The following is a 15,975-nucleotide window of genomic DNA, read 5'->3' on the forward strand; positions in this document are numbered from 1 at the left end:
TGTCGCCGACCTACAATGCCACCTACAGTCAACCTTTGCATGGCCCCAAAAGAATCTCAGAGTGAGCGTGAAAGGACAAAAGGCCTACCACAGCCGAATCTCAAAGAAGTTCTTCCCACCCTGGTCGAGACCTTTCGATCGTGGGAAAACTGTCCCCCGTCGCGTATCGCATTAGGACATCCAGGCCTAATCAAACACTCTCATATCGATGGGTCCATAGTAATCGAATCAAGCCTTTTGAACAGTCCTCAATCCAAAAGGGGGGATGATAGTTAGGCCCATCCGGTCCACCCAGCTTGTACGCCTCACTCACCCATAAGCGTACACTAACACTCCCAGTTAGACTTACCAACCCAATAAAGTAATAACCCTTCTGTATAGCATGGTAGATAAAATACTAAAATCCGCTACTATTACTAATGTGTATTCATCGCAAATACACCTGGCCTATAGTCTTGGCAGTGCTATCCCCATTTTTGTGAATCCACAAGACTTAGAGACGTGCACCTCCACTAAAGACATCCACTGGGTCTGCCCAAGCAACCCATACATAACAACACTACACGCCAAGCTGGATAAGATGGTCTGCGTCCCTGACAGCTTTAGCCGCAGTAGCGCACGCTTTCTGGCCAGACCACCCGCTGCTATTACCTTTCCAGAAGATTAAGCTTACTAACCCAAGCACTAATATTTCTTTTCTTCCTTCATTTCTTCTCTTTTCTTGTTTTTATGCATAGGAAATTAAACACTACATGTTTCATGTTTAATGTTTAATTTTTTTAGATGTGATTCTGACCTAGTTAGAGTGATTATATGCCCAAATGCCTGTAGAGTGATTATATGCCCAAAATGCCTCTGCCTCCAACTGTCTTACTAGGACTCATGAGTTTACACAGTTTTCACAGGGCACCATGAACTGTACAGAGGATGCTGCCTTGAGGACTATGGACATGCGGACTGTACAGTACTGTGCTCTCAGTGCTACGACTCCGTCATACCCCTGAGACCAAAAGGGGGATTGTAGGTACAACAGCCCGTCTCTCTTTAAAAACTACAGATCCCACCAACCAACTTACGCGTTGATCTACGTCACGCCTGGGCGGGATCACCTATGTCACTTCCTCCATGAGCCCATAAGTGACTCAACCACAGTCCGTCTAAGAACTACAAATCCCATCAACCAACTTCCGCGATGACCTACGTCATGCCTGGGTGGGATCACCAACGTCACATCCTCCCTGAAGCCATAAGTTACTGAGTCAACTTCCGTTCGGTCTCTTTGGCTCTGCAACCACGCGGGAACAGACATAAAGAGGCACTCTCTCATCGGACCGTCTGAAACCACGACTTCTTTCTTGCAAGAAGAAAGATTCAGCGCGTTTTTTTTCTGTTTACCATTGGCCACGGTAGAACTACTTGAATCGCGCAATCTAACTCAGATGAGTTACAACCGGTTTTTATTCGTATTATAGTAACGTACGACTGCTGTCCTAAGCAGTTAATTTAAAGTTAGAAGCGACCGGATTCCTTCTAACTAAAAGTGCTGTGCACATTGTTTGATCATAGACTTCTTTTCTTCACGAACGACAACGCGTCGGACCAAGAAATTCTCTGTGCTTCACGGAGGCCTCCACAAACTGTGACACTCCATCTCTCCAGAACCTCTCCTCATAATCTTGCGTCGAGGCAAGATACTGAAGTAAGATTGGCATTTTGGGCAAAAAGACTAGTCTTAGGAATTAGCTTTTTTAAGTAGTGTGAATTTAAACTCAGGAACGGTTTAATTGTGTACACTGTAGACACTCGGTGTTGAATTCATTATTGTTCTATTTGTGTTGGTCTCTCAATTGTTAATAGATAGATTGCATGCTCTCTATTCTTTTCTAACACTTTAATTTCATTATTACACATATTTTGACCTCATCAAGATTTCAGTGGATTTAGTAGTGTTATAAGCTAGTAGGATTCTTGGGCCTTAGCTAGCAACACGCGGCTAATTCTTTTGTCTCGTTAGCAAGCAAGGCTAACCCTTTGTTTAGGCCACACACACACACACACACACACACACACACACACACCTTTTTGTTCTTAACTCCACGAGGTAGGATTCTTGAGCCTTAGCTAGCAACACACAGCTAATTCTTTTGTCTCGTTACCAAGCAAGGCTAACCCTTTGTTTAGGCCACACACACACACACACACACACACACACACACACACACACAGACAGACACACACACACCTTAGCTAGCAACACAAAGCTAATCTTTTGTCTCCACACGTGGCTACACTCACGCATGCACGCACATCAAGTATATGACCATTTCATATTTGTATATAATGATTCCAACTGCTATTATTCATTTTTATCTTTGTTATCTCATCTCATCTCATTATCTCTAGCCGCTTTATCCTGTTCTACAGGGTCGCAGGCAAGCTGGAGCCTATCCCAGCTGACTACGGGCGAAAGGCGGGGTACACCCTGGACAAGTCGCCAGGTCATCGCAGGGCTGACACATAGACACAGACAACCATTCACACTCACATTCACACTTACGGTCAATTTAGAGTCGCCAGTTAACCTAACCTGCATGTCTTTGGATTGTGGGGGAAACCGGAGCACCTGGAGGAAACCCACGCGGACACGGGGAGAACATGCAAACTCCACACAGAAAGGCCCTTGCCCGAGCAACTCATCAATACGAGGCATTGGGTACTCGTCGAATTTAGACACCGCGTTGACTTTTCTGTAGTCCACACAGAACCGGACCGACCCGTCGGCCTTGGGTACCAAGACCACCGGGCTGCTCCAGTCACTGTGGGACTCCTTGACGATGCCCATTTCGAGCATGGTCTCAAGTTCTTCCCAAACCACCTTTTTTTTGTGTTCGGGTAGTCTGTAAGGGCGGCTATGCACTACTACCCCCAGGGACGTCTCTATGTGGTGCTCTATGAGGTTAGTGCGACCAGGCAGGGGCGAGAACACATCCGAAAACTCGGTCTGCAACTGGGCGACCTCCGTGAGCTGGATCAGGGAGAGGTGATCTCCACAGGGGACCGGAGGGGTACGTGATGTCAATGCCCCGTTTTTGGACCTCCGGCCCCAGCTCCGTCTTCTCCGGAACCACCGACACCAACGCCACGGGGACCTCCTCCCTCTAGAGTTTAAGGAGATTGAGGTGGTAAATTTGTAGCGTCCCACCCCTGTCCGTTCGCCTCACCTCATAGTCGACGTCCCCGACTCGCCGTGTGACCTCAAAGGGACCTTGCCACTTGGCGATCAATTTAGAGCTCGAAGTGGGCAACAGTACGAGTACTTTATCTCCCTGGGTGAACTCCCTAAGGCGCGTACCCTTGTTGTACAGGCGAGCTTGCCGTTCCTGGGCCTGCCGCAAATTCTCCTGGGTTAAGAGGGTAAGCATGTGGAGTTTTGCCCGCAGGTCCATAACATATTGAATTTTGTTCTTGCTTTGTGAAGGTCCCTCCTCCCAATTTTCCCGCAGCACGTCTAGGATGCCGCGCGGCTTACGCCCATATAATAATTCGAACGGGGAGAACCCCGTGGAGGCTTGGGGAACCTCTCGCACTGAGAACAACAAGGGCTCGAGCCACTTATCCCAATTATGTGCGTCCTCACTTACGAATTTTTTAATGATATTTTTGAGGGTGCGGTTGAACCGTTCCACTAAACTGTCCGTTTGTGGGTGATACACACTGGTGCAGATCGGCTTAATCCCCAATAACCCATACAGTTTGCGCAGTGTCCGTGACATAAATGTAGTGCCTTGATCAGTCAGAATCTCTTTTGGGATTCCGACTCGGGAGATGATGCGGAAGAGTGCCTCTGCAATACTGCGTGCTGAGATATTGCGGCGAGGCACTGCTTCCGGGTATCGCGTTGCATAGTCCACCAGAACTAATATAAAGCGGTACCCTCGTGCTGACCGATCTAATGGCCTGACGAGATCCATCCCAATTCTCTCAAACGGGGTCTCGATCAACGGAAGGGGGCGCAAAGGCGCTTTTGGAATGGCCACTGGATTTACTAACTGGCATTCGCGGCATGCCGTACACCACCTACGAACATCGCCACGAATCCCCGGCCAATAGAATCGGGCCATTATTCGGGCTAGTGTCTTATCCTGCCCTAAGTGTCCAGCCATGGGATTAAAGTGAGCCGCCTGGAATACCAATTCCTGGCGGCTCTTCGGAATCAAAAGCTGCGTGACTCGCTCTTTAGTTTGAGTGTCCTGCGTCACTCGGTATAACCTATCCTTCATAATCGCGAAGTAGGGGAATGACAGGGTGGCATTCGGCTGGAGCATTTGACCATCAATTACTCTCATTTGGTCAAACGCATGTCGCAGAGTCTCGTCTTGTGATTGTTCTAATGGGAAATCCGCGAGGGATTCCCCAATAGAGAGAGGAGGAGCCGATGGCTCCTCACTCTGATGCGGAGATGACATAGACGGCTCTGTGACAGCTGCTCCCGCCAAAGCGACACCGGGACCTCCCCCTGTCAAATGGCAGGACCCACTCTTTACTAAGCGTGTCATTAAACCCCGAAATCCCGGCCAATCAGTCCCCAAAATTAAAGAGTGGGTAAGGCAAGGATTAACCGCCGCCTTCACTATAAATTTTTCCCCTCTGAAAAAAATGTGGACTGACACCAAAGGGTAGCTGTGAACATCCCCGTGCACACACAACACCTTCACCCCATGTGCTCCCCCCAATGCCTCGTTTTGCACCAGGCTTTGGTTAATTGAGGTCTGGTTACAACCAGAATCCACCAACGCCTGATATGTATCCCCTTGGATACTCACCGGTATGCAATACGCTCCGGCCCGATCGAGGGCGGCCTCTGGCGCGACGGGGATCCGAACCACCGCGCCCACTTCCATCGCCGTGCACTGCTGTTGGAGGTGGCCTGGCTCCCCGCAGCACCAGCAAACCGGCCCGGGCTTTCCCTCTGCACCGGTGATCTGGGGCTCACTCACCTGAGGTGGGGGAGAGACAGACACAGAAGGGAGAAACAAGAGGGCACCACGGGTGCGGCGGGCTGGCTGGTGTGGTGCCAGCCCCCGCCTCCGCGGTGGGGAATGGGGCGAGGACGGGACACGGGAGGAGGGGGAGAGAGAGAAGAGGAGAGAAGAGAAGATGCCATTTGCTGTCCTGCCACCAGGACAGCCTCCAAATGGTCCTCCGCCAGCTCGACTGCGTGATCCAGCGACGCCGGGCGGTGGCACTGGACCCACTCCACGGTTCCTGCTGGCAAGCGCGCGACGAACTGCTCCAGCACCACCTGATCGACGATCTCCTCGGCACCGCGATTGTTGGCCCTCAGCCACCGCCAGCAGGCGTCCCGGAGTTGCTGGCCAAACGCAAATGGCCGGCCGACTTCCTCCAAGTGCAGCACGCGGAAGCGCTGGCGCTGCTGTTCTGGGGTGTGCCCCACACGCTGGAGGATGGACCGGTGGAGGTCCGTGTAGGCCAGCCGGCGGTCGGCGGGGAGCTGTAGCGCGGCCAGCTGTGCCTCTCCTGTTAGCAGGGGGAGGAGGCGCACTGCGCGCTGCTCCATCGGCCACCCCGAGGCTTCAGCAACTTGCTCGAAGAGCGTGATGAACGCCTCGGGGTCGTCCTGCTGGCCCATCTTGGTGACGATGAGGGGAGACGGGCCCGCGGTAGGAGCGCTGGTGGACCCTGCCGACGCGAGGAGGTGCTGGAACGCCTCTTGATCTTCTTGTTGGGCCAACACCAAGGCCTCGAACTGCTGTTCCTGCTCCTTTCGGAGGGTGAGTAGTGCCTGGTGCTGGCTCTGCTGGGCCATGGCGAGGGCATGGACTAGTTCAGCGAACTGGGAGGACTCCATGGGGCTGTTAGGCTGCTGTGCTCCACGCTCCCGGGTTTCAGCACCACTGTAACAGTTCTAAGCAAGGGTGGAGCACAGAGGACGGCAGGACAGAGATCAGGTTTCACAAACTCTTTTATTTTTACTTTTCAGTAAACTTTCACTCTCTCACACACACGCACACACTCCAGTCGTCTGATTGGGGAGAGAGCCCCTCTGCTCTCGCTCTCCCTCCTTAAATAGGGCGCAGTCACTGGGAAGACACACACAAACAGGTTAATTGCCGTCAGGTGTAGTGATTCTGCCACTTACCTTCCCTGACTCCGCCCTCCTGTCACAGACCGGCACTTGACCACGCCCCCGCTGCCACAGTGATCATAATAATTTGGAATATGCCATAATTTAGCTGTTTGGTAATTTATTATTAAGCACCAAAATTAATGGTATTAATTAATGAGACTGATTCAATGAGACTGATTTAATGAGATTATTAATGAGACTGATTTAATGAGACTGATTTAATTAGATTGATCATTTACGACCAATTGCACCTTGTGAAAAATGACGAGGGGTGGTAGTTGCATTTTTCACAGAAACGCCAGAGACATGTCTTCCCGACACTCACAGACACCTCCCAACACACACACAGACACACAGCCGATGCGCACCTGTTGGCGTCTCTTCCATGTATTGGAATTTGCTTTTTAGCACAGCTAGCGCGAGATCACACACACGCAGCAGACACATATTCCTCAGTTTAACAGTTATTTACCATCATCACAAATAGCGCAGGTACCCGTTGTCTCGCATCATATTTCACTCGCCACACAATAGTTTTACCACACAACAAACATTTCCACTCACCATTGTACCTGGTGCAACAACAATCTGGGTCGGGGGGGGAAACCGGAGCCCTTCCGGAACCAATGTTTTAACCACTATTCCGGTGCATTGGCGGGAACTTGGTTGAAATGGTGATGTAATGTTTTGTAATTATTGTTGGGTGGCTTTATTTAATATATGTATTGAATTTAATGTGGTCTATGTGTTTTCTAATATGTCTGGGGTATATGGTGGTATTGTGTAGGTTTAACTAAATGTGTGTTTTTAACTGTTTTTTGAGTGTTGGTGTAATGGGATGTTTCTATTGGTTGCTGACTGTCCAATCAGCATGTTACTCTTGATTGTGAACCCTTTAAAAGGGGCAGGAGTGTTTATTGTAGAGAGAGGTGCAGGAGGACACATGCTTGCTGTGAGGCTGTGTAACAGAAGTAGGTGCAGAGAAGTGCATACTGAGTTTTGTATTTTAAAAAGTCTTTTGTTGTAGTTATATTTGTGTTGCCTGATTGAGGCCGGTTTTGTTTTGTGTTTTTTCTCAGTTTTTGTTTTCCTATTTTTGTATTTACTGTTTGCACTGGAAATAAACTCGCATCCATTTTACGTTATATTTTAAGTAGCCTTAGTTTTCTTCCTGTTGTGGCCAATCCTGGCGTGAGGTGGGGGGTGGAGAAGCCGGCGGCTAGTCCCCGTCTCACCCACTCGTTGATTTTGGGTACTGATTGGCTGGGATTTAAAAAACTAATGGAATATTTAACATGTAGTGGGTCCTGCACTAGTAGGTCACGGGAAGATCCCGGTGTGGCATTGACTGGAGAAGCTGTCACAGAGCCGTCTACGTCAATACCGTGTCAGAGTGAGGAGCAGCCCGCTCCTCCTCCCTCTCTCGGGGATTCCCTTGGGGATTTCCCATTAGCGCAGTCACGACACGAGACTCTGCGGCATACATTTGACCAAGTGAGAGTAATCGATGGTCAAACTCTTCAGCCAAGCGCAGCACTGACCTTCCCCTATTTTGCCATTATTAAAGATAGATTGTACCGAGTGACGCAGGACACTCAAACTAAGGAACGAATAACCCAGTTGTTAATCCCAAAGAGCCGTAGGGAACTTGTATTCCATGCGGCTCACTTTAATCCCATGGCTGGACACTTGGGGCAAGATAAAACACTAGCCCGAATAATGGCCCGATTCTATTGGCCAGGGTTTCGTGGGGATGTCCGTTGGTGGTGTGCGGCATGCTGTGAATGCCAATTAGTAAATCCTGTGGCCACTCCAAAAGCACCTTTGCGCCCTCTTCTAATTGAGACCCCGTTTGAGCAAATTGGGATGGAGCTCGTTGGGCCATTAGATCGGTCAGCACTGGGGTATCGCTTTATTTTAGTTCTAGCGGACTATGCAATGCGATATCCGGAAGCAGTGCCTCTCTGCAATATCTCAGCATGCAGTATTGCGGAAGCGCTCTTCCGTTTTATCTCCCGGGTCGGGATTCCGAAAGAAATCCTGACAGACCAAGGCACTACGTTTGTCACGCACACTGCACGAGCTGTATGGGTTACTGGGGATTAAGTCTATCCGCACCACTGTCTATCACCCACAAACGGATGGCTTAGTAGAGCGATTTAACCAAACACTCAAAAAAACCAATCCGTAAATTCATAAGTGAAGATGCGCGTAATTGGGATAAGTGGCTCAAGCCCCTATTAGTCGCAGTACGAGAGGTCCCGCAAGCCTCCACGGGGTTTTTCTCCCTTTGAATTATTATATGGGCGTAAGCCGCATGGTATTCTGGATGTGCTACGGGAAAATTGGGAGGAGGGACCTTCACCGAGTAAAAATAAAATCCAGTATGTTCTTGATCTGCGTGCAAAACTCCACACCCTCATGCACCTAACCCAGGAGAATTTGCGGCAGGCACAAGAACGTCAAAGCCGACTGTATGACAGGGGCACGCGCCTTAGAGAGTTTACTCCGGGAGACAAAGTGCTCGTATTATTGCCCACGTCGAGTTCTAAATTAGTTGCAAGTGGCAAGGGCCCTTTGAGGTCACATGGCGAGTCGGGGACGTCGACTATGAGGTGAAGTGAACGGATGGGGCGGGGCATTGCAAATCTACCACCTCAACCTTTTTTAAAACGCGGTAATGAGGAGGTCCCCATGGCGTTGGCGTCGGTAGTCCCAGAAAAGGCGGAGCTGGGGCCGGAGGTAAAAATGATAACATCTCAGACCACTCCGGTCCCTTGTGGAGACCACCTCTCACCGGCCCAACTCACAGAGGTAGCCAAGTTGCAGAAGGAATTTTCCGACATGTTCTCACCCCTTCCTGGTCATACCCACCTCATAGAACACCACATTGCAATGACCCCGGGGGTGGTAGTGCGTAGCCGTCCTTACTGATTGCCCGAACACAAGAAAAAGGTGGCTCAGGACGAACTCAAGGCCATGCTCGAAATGGGCATAATCGAGGTGACTGGAGCAGCCCAGTGGTCCTGGTTCCCAAGGCCAACGGGTTGGTCCGGTTCTGTGTGGACTATAGAAAGGTCAACGCGGTGTCTGAATTTGATGCATACCCAATGCCTTGCATTGATGAGTTGCTTGATCGGTTAGGCGCTGCTCGCTTTTATTCGACACTGGATCTAACAAAGGGAGATTGGCAGATCCCCTTGACTCCTCTATCCCGAGAGAAAATGGCCTTTTCCACACTGTTTGGATAACACCAATTTGTCACGCTCCCTTTTGGGTTGTTTGGGGTGCCCACTACATTCCAGCAGCTTATGGACAGGGTCCTCCGCCCTCACGCTGCCTACACGGCCGCCTATCTAGACGACATCATAATTTACAGTAATGATTGGCCGTGGCACTTGGAACACCTGAGGGCTGTTCTAAAGTCACTGAGGCGAGCAGGCCTCACAGCTAACCCAAAAAAGTGTGGGATTGGGCAGGTGGAAGTGCGGTATCTGGGGTTCCACTTGGGCCATGGGCAGGTGCATCCCCAAATTAACAAGACTGCAGTGATTGCGGGCCTGCCCGAGGCCCAAGACCAAAAAGGAGGTGAGACAGTTCTTGGGGCTGGTTGGCTATTATCGTAGGTTTCTACCTAATTATTCGGACATCACCAGCCCGCTAACCGATCTCACTAAAAAGGGGGCTCCAGATTCGGTCCAGTGGATGGAGCAGTGCCAACAAGCCTTCTCTGAGGTAAAAGCTGCACTGTGTGGGGGGCCACTTTTACTCTCCCCTTTATTTTGCAGACTGATGCATCGGAAAGAGGGCTGGGGGCTGTTATGTCCCAGGAGGTGGAGGGCGAGGAGCGCCCCGTGCTGTACATTAGCCGGAAACTTTCAATGCGTGAAAGCAGGTACAGCACAATTGAGAAGGAGTGTCTCGCCATCAAGTGGGCGGTCCTCGCCCTCCGATACTACCTGCTGGGGCACCCTTTCACTCTCTGTTTGGACCACGCGCCCCTCCGGTGGCTCCACTGCATGAAGGATACCAATGCGTAGCTCACCCGTTGGTATCTCGCCCTCCAGCCATTTAAGTTTGAGGTGAAGTGCTTCCTGGCTGCAAAATAATTTGAGAACCCTTGTTTCTGGAACAGTTAAAGCAAACAAAAAACATCTAAGATGTTTGCATTATGCTTTGCCTTCATTTATTGTTAGCCACATCAGATTACCATGTTTCTGTTCCTTTACTATCCATGTCAGTGTAACTTCTGACAGAGGAGCATCAGATTAACCTTATAACAACAGTTTTTTAAAATGTATACAGGATAAACACTGACCCTAATCTTAGATCCTCGCTTTTAGGAGCCTCAGGTGAGTGAGGTTTGCCGTATCCATGACACAGAGGAAGTGGTACTGCTGGAGGGGCTGAGAGAGCTGGAGGTCGGCTCTGCTCAGGAACTGATGGATGTGTACCACAGTGGGATCACCCACAGGAACACAGGTGAGAGAACCCCCTATACAGAGAACCAGTTAGAGGTAAGAGGATGCAGCATGCTACAGGCGTTCATTATTTCTCTTTCTGTGGACATAAAGAAGAGATACGAGAATGTAGTAATTTTTTAAATTAACTTTTCATGTTGGTGCAACTCCCCATATGAAAAAGAACAGTAAAGAACTTATAAGAGTTTACCACTGTCTTAGTAGTAAATCCTTATAAATATAAGGATAAATCCTTATAAGGATTTATAAATAAATATATATGCCATGTATGATTTACTCCTGAAAGTGGCCCATTTTGCATTTTCCTCATACAAATTTTTTATGAAAATCTAGTATGTATGAAGTGAACATTGTGCATGGTTTTAACAGATAATGTGTATGATGAATTACACCGTCTTTGTATGCTTCATGTAATGTTTGTAGTTTTAAATTATATTTTACAGTTTAAAATGTATATGCCTTTTATATGTAAATCCACATATGTTTGTGTTGGATTTGCATATAAAAGGGATGCACATTTTAAACTGTAAAATATAATTTAAAACTACAAACATTACATGAAGCATACAAAGACGGTGTAATTCATCATACACATTATCTGTTAAAACCATGCACAATGTTCACTTCATACATACTAGATTTTCATAAAAAATTTGTATGAGGAAAATGCAAAATGGGCCACTTTCAGGAGTAAATCATACATGGCATATATATTTATTTATAAATCCTTATAAGGATTTATCCTTATATTTATAAGGATTTACTACTAAGACAGTGGTAAATTCTTATAAGTTCTTTACTGTTCTTTTTCGTATGGGTCCTGTAGAATTTTAGACCTCATGTCTGTAAGGTAAGAGCACACACTTTGTGTTTTTATACAGGTGTCTCAAAAGGAGATTTTGCCAGCAAGTCTCACATGATGTTAAACATTATGGTCATAAATATGAGGGGCAAGTCTGATAAAGGTAAGCTGAAACAAACTGAATGTGTAGATAGTTATCTAGGTGTTATAAAAGGTTTTAGAAAGTCATTCCTTTGTGATTCGATCTGAATATTCCATGCTAAATTCAACACCAATAATGTTGTGGATCTGGAAAACATTTTAAAAACTATTTAAGATGATGGCTTTTACTCTTCTGGCATTTTACCAAAAAATAATTCTCGGTTTTCATTGTCACCATTTGTTAAAAAGTGCAGTATGCTATGTTGTCTTCACAGTACTTGAAGGCTAAATTTTTTGGGTGAAAAAGGGTGAACAAAAGCCCTACCGAACAAAGAGGCTCGGTAGCAGTAGTGGCAGCTGAAGCAGAGCCCCAAGATTTACAGTACTGTGAAAAAGTCTTAGACACATGTAAAGTAATGCTGTAGACCAAAAAGGGCTTAAAAATCATCTTCTGGCTGCTCCTGATTAGGAGTCGCCACAGCGGATCTTTCATCTCCATTGCTCCCTGTCTTCTGCATCCTTCTTTACCACACCTGCCACTTTCATGTCCTCTCTCACCACATCCATTTATCTCCTCTTTGGTCTTCCTCGTTTTCGTGTGCCTGGCAGCTCCATCCTCAACATTCTCCTTCCAACATGCTCTGCATCTCTTCTCAGGATGTGCCCATACCATCTCAGTCTCCTCTCTCTTAGCTTAATTCCCAAACTCCCTACATGTGCTGTCCCTCTGATGTGCTCGTTCCTTATCCTGTCCAACCTTGTCACTCCCATCGCGAACCTTAACATCCTCAACTCCGCCACCTCCAACTTTGCCTCCTGTCTCTTCGTTAAGGGTACGGTCTCCAATCCGTACATCACAGCTGGTCTCACTACTGTCTTATACATCTTACCTTTCACTTTTGCTGGGACTTTCCCATCACAAATGACTCCTGAAATCCTTCTCCAACTGCTCCACCCTGCCTGCACTCTCTTTCTCACCTCACTATCGCAGCCCCCATTTTCCTGCACAGTTGACCCCAGGTACTTGAATTCACCAACTTTCTTTACGTCTACTCCTTGCATCTTCACTACACTCTCATCCCCATTCTCATTGATGCACATGTATTCTGTTTTGCTACTGCTCACCTTCATTCCTCTTTGTTCCAATGCATCCCTCCATCTCTCCAAACCCAGCTCAACCTCCTTTCTACTTTCACCACATATCACAATGTCATCCTCAAACATCATGTTACATGGTGACTCTTGCCTCACTTTGTCCGTCAAGCTGTCCATCACTATGGCAAACAAAAAAGGACTCAAAGCAGATCCTTGATGAAGTCCCACCTTCACCTTGAACCATTCAGTCGTTCCAACTGCACACCTCACTGCTGTTTCACTGTTCTCATACATGTCCTGCACCACTCTAATATACTTCTTATTCACTCCACACTTTCTCATACAATACCATAACTCATCTCTTGGCACTCTATCGTATGCCTTTTCCAGGTCTACAAACACACAATGTAGCTTTCTCTGGCCTTCCCTGTACTTCTCCATTAACATTCTTAAAGCAAAAATTGCATCCAACGTGCTCTTCCTTGGCATAAACCCATACTGCTGTTCACAGATTGCTACCTCTCTTCTCAGTCTCACCTCTAATACCCTTTCCCATAACTTCATGGTGTGGCTCATCAGTTTTATCCCTCTGTAATTACTGCAGCTCTGTACATCTCCCTTATTCTTGTATATTGGCACTAGCGCATTCTTTCTCCATTCATTTGGCATTTTCTCATTCTCTAGGATCTTATTAAACAATCTCGTTAGGAACTCCACAGCTGAGTTTAACCCCCAAAAAATGGCTTAAAAATAATGAAATAAAATGTTTCAACATTAAAAAATACTATAAACAGTAATCAGTGAGCCATAATAAATTAAACAAAGTCAGTATTTGGTGTGAGACGAACCTTTGCTATATAAAAAAAAAAAAAAATCCATCTCAGGTCCAGTGAGGTCAGTTTTATGCAGAAATGATCTGTAGGTTTTACTGAGCATCTTACAGAACCAGCCACAGTTCTTCTGGACACTTTGTCACATTCACTTCATTTTACACAAACCCAGTAGCCTTCATTATGTTTTCTTTTTTAATCTGAAAAGTGCTCTCTTATGGAATATGCTGCTCAGATACAAACTTTTTTTTTTTCTTTCTTGTAACATTTAATTTTGTGCTGGAAAATGAATGTTTGGACTCTAAGATGTTTTTGTACTGACTCGATAATGTAGAAGTCTTAAAGGTCCCATGGCATGAAATTTTTACTTTCTGAGGTTTTTTAACGTTAAAATGAGTTCCTCTGACCTTCTTAAGTCACCCCAGTGGCTAGAAATTTCATAATGTGTAAACCAAACTATGCCCAACATTTGAGAATGGCACGTCAAAACGGCGCGTTGATAAGCTCTTCCCTTTACTACGTCAGCAAGGGAGATGATCCCCATGCCCCCCCCGGATTCCCACCCACTGTATGGATTGCCCGCCCAGCTCAAAAGTTGCCACCAAACATGGAAGTTGCGCTGTACATGGATGTGACAACACAGAAAGGAGTCTGTTTTTACTGCTGACGGGAGAGCCCCTGAAGACGCAGTGGCTTAATTTTATTTACTCCAATAATACGCCATCGAGTCTACCTAAGACGGTGTATGTTTGTCGGAAGCATTTTCCTGATGAATGTTTCCACAACTTGGGACAGTACAGGGCAGGTTTTGCACATCAACTGTCACTGAAGCCTGGGTCCGTACCAAGCATCCCTGCCGCATCAGCAACAAACACTGAACAAGTAAGTGTATAACTGTTAAGTCGTTTTGCCGTGTTTTAAAATCGGTGCGTTAGCCTTGCAATGGCTACATTAGCTGTGCAGCTAACCGCTTCCTGCAGTTAGCCAGGTACTCTGCGCTACAAAACCAAAAAGCCTGCAGCATGCTCTGTTAAACTGAGTTTAGTCTGGAAATTGACTGTAACTTATGAGCTTATGTTTTGCCGTGTTTTAAAATCGGTGCCACGTTAGCCTTGCAATGGCTACATTAGCTGTGCAGCTAACCGCTTCCTGCAGTTAGCCAGGTACTGTGCGCTACAAAACCAAAAAGCCTGCAGTATGCTCTGTTATAATAGCCAATCAAAACAGTTTTTACAAAGACACCCACATTCTTTTTTTAAGTCACTTGTTCATTTTATTTGTTTGTTTGTTCAGTAAAAACCCAAACATTTGTTGAATTTATTTTATTTCCTCGCGTCGCACCTTAATGACGTCAGCGTGCGGTATTTTTCCCTTCGCGGTTTGTTCCTTCTCTCTCGCCATAGTAAGACACCCACATCCGCTTGTTCTGACCCACTGGAGGTAGCGTCACAGTGCTGTTAGCCAATCAGAAGTAACACGTTTACATGTCATGAATATTAATGATAAGACCCGCCCCCACCCTCTACCCTTCCCCGCCTCCTGCTTCTCATTAGCAAAACGACGCACTGGGAAAAGCGCTGAAATGGGGCTTTCTCCCAGGAGGCTATATCTACGTGCCGAGGGTTCATTTCGAGAAAGGCTGTGGATATAACATCCAGAAACCTCCACGAGCCCGTTTAAAGCATCAACAAACCACCATGCCATGGGACCTTTAAAATAGAAATCTATAACAAAGTTTGTATGAAAAAAAAATAAGATGCCTAAGACTTGCACAATACTATATATATCAGCCGCTCAACAAATGTTAATCTCCTGCTTTCCATCCATTTTAAATTCCCTTGATATATTAATAACCTCATTTGACTGACCAATGATTTAAAATAATATTGTTATTTGACATGCGATTTTCTATTGATTTGCTTACATTTGTAGTTGTTGTGCAATCCTTAGCTTTCATATTTATTATTATTAAACATACGGGACACTTTTTCGATGGAATAAAAACGTGTTCTATTCCCTTTTAGTGGGTTTCATTCATTTGGTTTGATGGCATGCAATATTGTTAGCATATCGCTTATCCTACGTGTATTATGTCACTCTATGCAATGGAGAATGAGCGTTGAATATGGTTTACGATATTGCACGGTTGTCAAGACAACATGATGCCATACGTCAGAGACGTAAAACTTCCGCGCTAGCGAGCCACTGACAATTTGTAAACAAACATGGCCGCCAGGTTTGCTTCATTTAAATACGTAAGATTTTGAGAGAATTTTGAAAGAGAAAGATGTGTTGAACACTCGAAAGGAATGTATAATAATAATAATAATAATAATAATAATATTGGCTGGCCCTCCTGTGGGTTCACCACCCACAGAGGTAGCAGTAGGGGTTTGGTGCAGTGTGGATTGGGTGGCAGTCGAAGGCAGGGGCCTCGACGACCTGACCCCCGGACACAGCGGCTGGCTGTTGGGACAT

At 46.7% G+C, this 15,975-nt stretch overlaps 2 protein-coding genes across 2 annotated transcripts in view; both read left to right on the forward strand.

Moving 5' to 3' along the window:
- LOC132894679 (zinc finger protein 260-like) overlaps positions 1–15,975 on the forward strand; it is a 414,543-nt gene that overhangs the window by 172,790 nt on the left and 225,778 nt on the right. The gene's annotated exons all lie outside the window — the stretch shown is intronic.
- The window catches only part of si:ch211-63b16.4 (uncharacterized), a 166,337-nt gene that overhangs the window by 71,527 nt on the left and 78,835 nt on the right, over positions 1–15,975 (forward strand). Inside the window, exons 8-9 of the mRNA XM_060932841.1 lie at positions 10,492–10,630; positions 11,511–11,594. Coding sequence (XP_060788824.1) covers positions 10,492–10,630; positions 11,511–11,594 — 223 coding nt within the window. The remainder of the gene's footprint in view (positions 1–10,491; positions 10,631–11,510; positions 11,595–15,975) is intronic.

The sequence above is a fragment of the Neoarius graeffei genome, chromosome 11 (assembly GCF_027579695.1).
Source record: "Neoarius graeffei isolate fNeoGra1 chromosome 11, fNeoGra1.pri, whole genome shotgun sequence".
Classification (NCBI taxonomy): Eukaryota; Metazoa; Chordata; class Actinopteri; order Siluriformes; family Ariidae; genus Neoarius; species Neoarius graeffei.